The sequence below is a fragment of the Doryrhamphus excisus genome, linkage group LG23 (assembly GCF_037039965.1).
Source record: "Doryrhamphus excisus strain RoL-2023G ecotype Guam linkage group LG23, RoL_Dexc_Guam_v1.1, whole genome shotgun sequence".
NCBI lineage: Eukaryota > Metazoa > Chordata > Actinopteri > Syngnathiformes > Syngnathidae > Doryrhamphus > Doryrhamphus excisus.
Genome location: NC_136379.1, coordinates 6,794,719 through 6,801,643, shown reverse-complemented (window position 1 = coordinate 6,801,643; position 6,925 = coordinate 6,794,719). Strand labels below are relative to the sequence as shown.

Below are 6,925 nucleotides of genomic sequence, written 5' to 3'. Positions count from 1 at the left end.
TGAATATAAAGTGAGCAAATATGAACGAAAATATAATATAATATAATATGATATAATATAATATAATATAATATAATATAATATAATATAATATAATATAATATAATATAATATAATATAATATTTTGCCAAAAAAATCGGTGCAATAATTTATCTTGTCTCACGCAAAAAGAAGAAAATTGTTTACATTAATTAAATTCAAAATGTGTTCCTTTACGACAATAAAATTGCTAATTTGTTTATTAAATCTGTCACCTCATTTTATTTATTTTTTTAATGCATATTACTTCCGCTTTTACGTCACAATAACGTTGCAATACCCACTCAAGCCACTTGGTGTCGCCAAAGGTCCACCGAGTCCTGCTGCATGTCAATTCTCCCCAACAACAGAAGTTAGCTAAGCAGAGCCCTCGAATCCATGAATGTGTTCTCATTCCAGCCCTGGAGTCAGAAAACGGCAGGAAACTCTGCCATTTCAAAATATCCCAATTTATTTTCCCATTACTTGCTGTTATTGGTTTCCCATGCAGACATTTCCCCATATAACCAATAATATTGTTATTAAAAGTGATAAACATGATTTTGAGAACCACCAGCGAGGTGTGAGACACCGGTTCTTTGTAAGCACGGTTTATTGGCACACATAATGGTAAAGCATACATACCAGACATCAGATATGACACGGAACACCTCTGCTATATAATGTACAAACGGTGTCTAATAATACTAGGCTCAAACATATCCAGAAATGTGTTAGCTTCCTTACAAAATGCACAAATAAATAACCAATTGTGTGAAGACATGCGCCTTTTGTCTTCTGGGAAGTTCAACCAAAAAGAGAACTGTGTGTTAATGAATCGTTAGAATTTAGAACACACAAATACAAAGAGGCCGTCTGATTTCTGCAGGGTGGATTTGGACTTTGGATCTGCACTTGTGTTGTCACAAAATATACAAGAAACATGACGATGTTGTTGTCAACTTTGTGGCTTTGGTTCTTCACTAGCAAAAGAGGTTGAGGTGTGTGTGTGTGTGTGTGTGTGTGTGTGAGTAAATCCAAACCCACCTCTGCAGAAAGCATAGCCCCTTGTTCAAGACTGGTTTCAAAATAGACTCAACCTGTATTTACAGAGCTACAAACCTTCTTAGTCTTCCAAAACTTATCAACTCAAAAGAGTGTTGTCTTTTTATAAAGCACATGTATCAAATCAAGTCCAATTCAACTCAAATGTTGTAAAAATCATGCAGGAAAAGCATCAATTTGGGAATATTAAAGGGAGAAGAGTTACATTGTCTTGGAAAAAAATAAAGCATCATGTCTGCAAAGGTGATGTGCAGAATGACAACCTTGAGCCAGGAATACAATCCAGCTGCTTTGCATGAAATCACAATCTGTGATGCGAGAGTGGGGAGAGTGGGGAGAGTGGGGAGAGTAGGGAGGAGGGTGCCAAAAAAAAAAACACAATCCAGAGACACGATTTTGTCCGTAGTGGCAGACGACTGTTATTTCCCGCTAATTGGAAGTAGGAATAAAACAATTTAGCGCCGTAATAAGCTGAGGTTTGTCTCCACATGTGCTTGCGCGTCCTCGGCTGGTGGCTTTAAAAGAAAGCAAAAACAACAAAACACCTTCTTCTTCTTGTGATGACACGTGACCCGCAGGTCAACCAAATCACAGCCAACAAAGCTGTTCTCACTCCGGAGACACAATTGGAATGAAAAGATGTCCACACCTTGCTATTTTTTTTTTACATTTGTACATTTGAATGGCAGGCAGCTTGCTGTTTTTTCTTCTTCTGTGAAGCGTCCAGGAGGCGTGGCTATTGCTGCTGTCAGTGTTCTCCAAGGAAAGTAGAAGAAGAAGAAGAAGAAAAAAAAAAAAGAAGAGAACGTCCACAGTTGTCAGATGTGCGTGTCCTCGGGTCTCCTACTGCGAGGCCTGCGGCGGCGCGCTCTCGGCTTTGCTGTCCTGGCCGACGTTGGGCGCCTTGCTGCTCCACGGCCCGTTGTTGCCCAGCGCCGGCGAGCTGGTGAAGTCGTCCTCGTCATCCAGACCGTTGGTGGCGTCGTACTGCGTGTTCTCCAGGCGGGTGATCAGACGCTCGTCCTCGTCCCCGAACTCGCCGCCCATCAGGGTCGGCTCGCCTACCACCATCACATCCTGCACAGACAAAAGGTTGAGTTTGTGCTACATAGATGTGCAACATAACTACATAAGCATTCTATTATTAAAAAATCTATGATTAAAAACATATAAACGCAATCCATAACACATATAGGCCACTTGTTGCTAGGAAGAGTTCAAAGGGACTACAATCATGGACGTCAATTTTGCCCACGAGACGGCGCCACCTGGTGGGCAAAGAAACGCGAACAGGAAGCAGAACAAACACTAAGAAATGACTCTAAAATCAACACTATTGTTATTAAAACACTTTTAAAGCTTTACTCAGCGCAATTCCAACACCGTATATGTTTCTCCAAACGCGTCTCGCCCTTGGGACAACACTTCCTCATTCTCACGAGACAACCGTGAGGTGGATTCAGGGACACTCCGAACATCTCACAACTTTATTATATGGTCTCAGTAAACAGAAAGACAAAGAAAAACAGGAAGTGGACTATAATCTTACATCTCACTGCGGGAGTATTAACGAACGAACGTTGTTAAAAAATAACTAAAAACCCACCTGTTTAAATCCGTTTTTAATCCGTTTAACGTTTTATACCTGACCCCGCTTTTAGCCTTGTTTTAGCTCTGAATGAATGTTTGGATAATCGTTTATTCTGTTTTTACTCAACTCTATTTTTATTTTTTTTCTCTACTGTAAAGCGTCTTTGAGTACTCTGAAAAGCGCTATACAAATAAAATTTATTATTATTATTCAAGATGGAGCCAAAAAAGATTCACTTGTTGCTTTAATTACGTGGTGTCTTTGAACGCTACACTTCACTCTACATAATAACACGGTTGAAAGTATGATGAAAGAGACTGGTATCAGGCAAACAGCGTATCTTGTATATATATGTGTGTTTATATATATACATTTTGGGAAACAAAAACTACATATGTGACATTTTTTGCACGTTTGTCACACTTAAATCAAACAAAAACTGCATTTAATTTAAATAACACAATGCAGTTTTTAAATGTACTATTAAAGGGGGAAAACAGCACCCCCTTCTGTAACCTGCTGGAAGCTGCACAGCTAAATGGAGTGCACGCTTCATTGGTCATGTGTGTCACTGCTACCCCACTACACACTCACACACATACATATACACACTCACACACACAGTGCAGCCACATCCTAATTGCACACCTGAAAAGCACAGACAGGCAAAAAGCCCCTGAAAGCATCCTGGTATCCTCCATACATCTACTCCATACATCTCACACACGTAAAGCCAACAATCCAACAAGCGTTAATCCAAACAAACATGGGGTTTGGTGCCGAGTGCCAGCCAGCAGTGTATTGATCAAAGTCGGGACCGAGTAAAGTCCCCCCATGGCGAGCGTTTTTCCGCCCGACGATGTCTTAATGCGGCTAATTCATTGAGGTGAGCTTTTCAACTAAACGACAATATCCACACTGATTTGTCCATTTGCATAGCTAATTAAGTCATTAGCTTGAAAACGTGCTGATTGCCAACAAGCCTTGCAGTCACCATCTGTTCTCGCGAGGAGGCCCAACGTCAACCTTCCTCTGGACCACTCTCTGCACCTCCTCCTCCTCCTCCTCCTTCTCTGAGGGGAACAGCTGGTGGCGAGTGTGAGACTTGGGAGTGTTAATTGTCAGGTAATTATCACGGCCTCCTTGACTACTCATCTCGTTAAGAGCTAGCCTTCATGCTAGCAACAACGCCGGCGCTTTGAACGGGGCGGTCCGGCGGTCGTTCCCTGTTGCTCTCGTTGCGCAGGCTGATTAGCATTTTTAAAGCCAGAGATTAGCAGGAAGGATCTTGGGGGACGTATTTCCTCCTCGGAAACACACAGCGGCGTTTCTAATGTATGTTTGCAATGGAACTGAACAAAACACTCGTTTTCATGTCAATAAGCAGGGAATCGAACGGCGTACAGTCATCCCTCATGTTTCCAGACCCGACCACGATAAGTGAATTTCCGCTAAGTAGGATTCAATATGAATAAACTGAACATTTTTGTTTGAAAACCTGTATATACATTATTAGAGCCCTCAAGACATCATATAACACCCCTATAGTCACGTTTACATTTGTATTAACCAAAATAGTGGATAAGTGAATTTCCGCAAAGTAGGATTCAATATGAATAAACGGAACATTTTTGTTTGAAAACATGTATGTACATTAGAGCCCTCAAGACATGATATAACACCCCTATAGTCACGTTTACATTTGTATTAACCAAAATAGTAGATAAGTGAATTTCCGCAAAGTAGGATTCAATATGAATAAACGGAACATTTGTGTTTGAAAACCTGTATATACATTATTAGAGCCCTCAAGACATGATATAACACCCCTATAGTCACGTTTACATTTGTATTAACCAAAATAGTGGATAAGTGAATTTCCGCAAAGTAGGATTCAATATGAATAAACGGAACATTTTTGTTTGAAAACCTGTATATACATTATTAGAGCCCTCAAGACATGATATAACACCCCTATAGTCACGTTTACATTTGTATTAGCCAAAATAGTGGATAAGTGAATTTCCGCAAAGTAGGATTCAATATGAATAAACGGAACATTTTTGTTTGAAAACCCCTATATACATTATTAGAGCCCTCAAGACATGATATAACACCCCTATAGTCACGTTTACATTTGTATTAACCAAAATAGTTGATATAATCCTAGAAAATAAGACGTATTAGACATAAATAAGATAACACAGACTCGCACGTTAGGAGTTCTTTGTATTTTTCTGGACAGTGTACTTCTAGCGTACTTCCTTGAGGTTTTAAATGGCGTCACACTCGTCTTACTTAATACAGCAGACAGAATATGAGTAAATAAGCCATGTAAAAAGGAAATAATGTTCGGAGTAAATGTGTTCCCTCGGGAACCGTAGTGAGGAGTCTCGCGCCAGTCTCACCGACATCGCTAGCGGCTAATGTGGACTACAGTACTACATTCACAATTACAATGTATTACAGTATTTCACCACTAGAGGGCTCCACAGATGTTAGAAACCTGACCTTAGCAGGTCATAATCATGTTTGCTATGCTTAAACTATACAAAAATGTGGCTTATAAATGCGACAAATTCACTTATCACGGTGATGTCTGTGATAAACGAGGGATTACTGTTAGAGTAAAATGTACAAACAAAAGCCCACATCTTTTATTTGCCCTGGGTTCGAATCTCCACTAGTAAGCACCATCGGTAATCATCAGGAAGCATCCGGAATATAAAAGGGATCAAGCCAAAAAAAAAAAAAAAGATTTAAATAAATATATAAATAAAAACCAGGAAAAAAGCCAAAAGAAATGTACTTCCTGTTTCACTCATAGCTGCTGTCAGCCACACAAATATGTATATATTTGTGCCTCCATCTTATGTTATTATTAATTTGTGGTTAGTGCCTATCTATCCATTACAAACGTCAACATCAAGCTAGCAGAAAGGTCTGGAGGGGAGGAGCGAAAGGTGTGTAAAAAAAAACAAACAAAAAAAAACATTAGTACTGCGTGTACTGTATAGGCTTTTCTAAGAGCCTTTACTGTACAATCCTTACATTTAATCAAAAATGAACATTTCAACACAGTGAGAAGAAAATCATGCATTTTCCCTTTAAGTGAGGCATGCGGGTTCCATTAACCCAATTCAGCTAGCAAATATTGTTCCTCCTTGGCCAATTAAAGGGAGAATATTACACTTGTAAGGATGGATGGTTAGTTCAAAAGTAATCTATTACTTCTCTGAGTCCTTGCTTTTGATAGAGTAACTGACTTCGGCTTGAAAGAGGAAAAAAAACAACAAAAAAACATCCTGCTAACAAGAGCCCTCATTATGATTAAAGCAGCACGTGACCACTAGAGGTCAGTGTTGCACATTCAATGTCCCATCCCTATGGACACACACACACACACACTTTCTCTCTCTAGCCCCCCCCCCTCCCCTGGTGAGGGTCCACTCCTCATTGTCATTGGGCTCACGTAGACTCGTGCTCAGCTCCACAAAAAAAAAAAAAAATATATATATATATTTATATATAAAAACCCAAACAACTTCTCAGACAAAGACAGCAGGCGTGCAACATATGTATCCGGCGTGTTAGCATCCACGCTGCCAGTGTTAAGAGGCCTGTGTGTGTGTGTGTGTGTGTGTGTGTGTGCGGTACAGTGTGTGCCATGTGAAGGAGTAAAAAGCGAGGGGTGCTGGGGGAGGGGTGTCGATGCGAGTACACAGATATAGGCGATAATGAGAGCTGGCACAAATCCAAACTGTCTGCTCCGGAGAAAACAATTGCACGCCCTGTTGTGTAGTTGTGTATTTGTGTATGTGTGTGTGTGTGTGTGTGTGTTTGTGTGCACTACGAGTGGGAGAGAGGAAGACGGCGGCGAGGGCAAACCAAATGCGAGAAGATGACGAGACAGCAAAGCGCGGCAGAGACAGACATAGCGGCAAGAACCAAACGGGGACACAGTGTGTGGGAGACGAGACGGAATACTTTTTTTTTTTTTTCTACAGCAGGGAAAAAAAAAGGAAAAGAGAAACAAAGATTTGTTTTAGAGCCTCAACTTCTCCGATCTGCTGGTAGAAAGTTTGCTATATCTACTCTCAGCGAACCCACCTAGCACCGGGCCCTGGATCATTACCCAAATCCCTTCTTCTCTCTTCGATTGCCATTGTTCACTCAAAACACAATCCCTAAATATACGAAGGCAGATACCGAGGTCGATACTACAGGATCCTGACCACCCAAGACACTAC

The 6,925-nt window shown here is 40.6% G+C and overlaps 1 protein-coding gene across 6 annotated transcripts in view; it reads right to left on the bottom strand.

The window, feature by feature from the left end:
• Nucleotides 1-614: 614 nt before the first annotated feature.
• Nucleotides 615-6,925, bottom strand: part of ldb2a (LIM domain binding 2a) — a 68,350-nt gene continuing 62,039 nt past the window's right edge. For all 6 annotated transcript variants that reach the window (XM_058049547.2, XM_058049555.2, XM_058049527.2 and 3 more), the window contains one exon: nucleotides 615-2,161. In XM_058049547.2, the coding sequence (XP_057905530.1) occupies nucleotides 1,928-2,161 (234 nt within the window). In that variant the 3' untranslated portion in view covers nucleotides 615-1,927. The remainder of the gene's footprint in view (nucleotides 2,162-6,925) is intronic.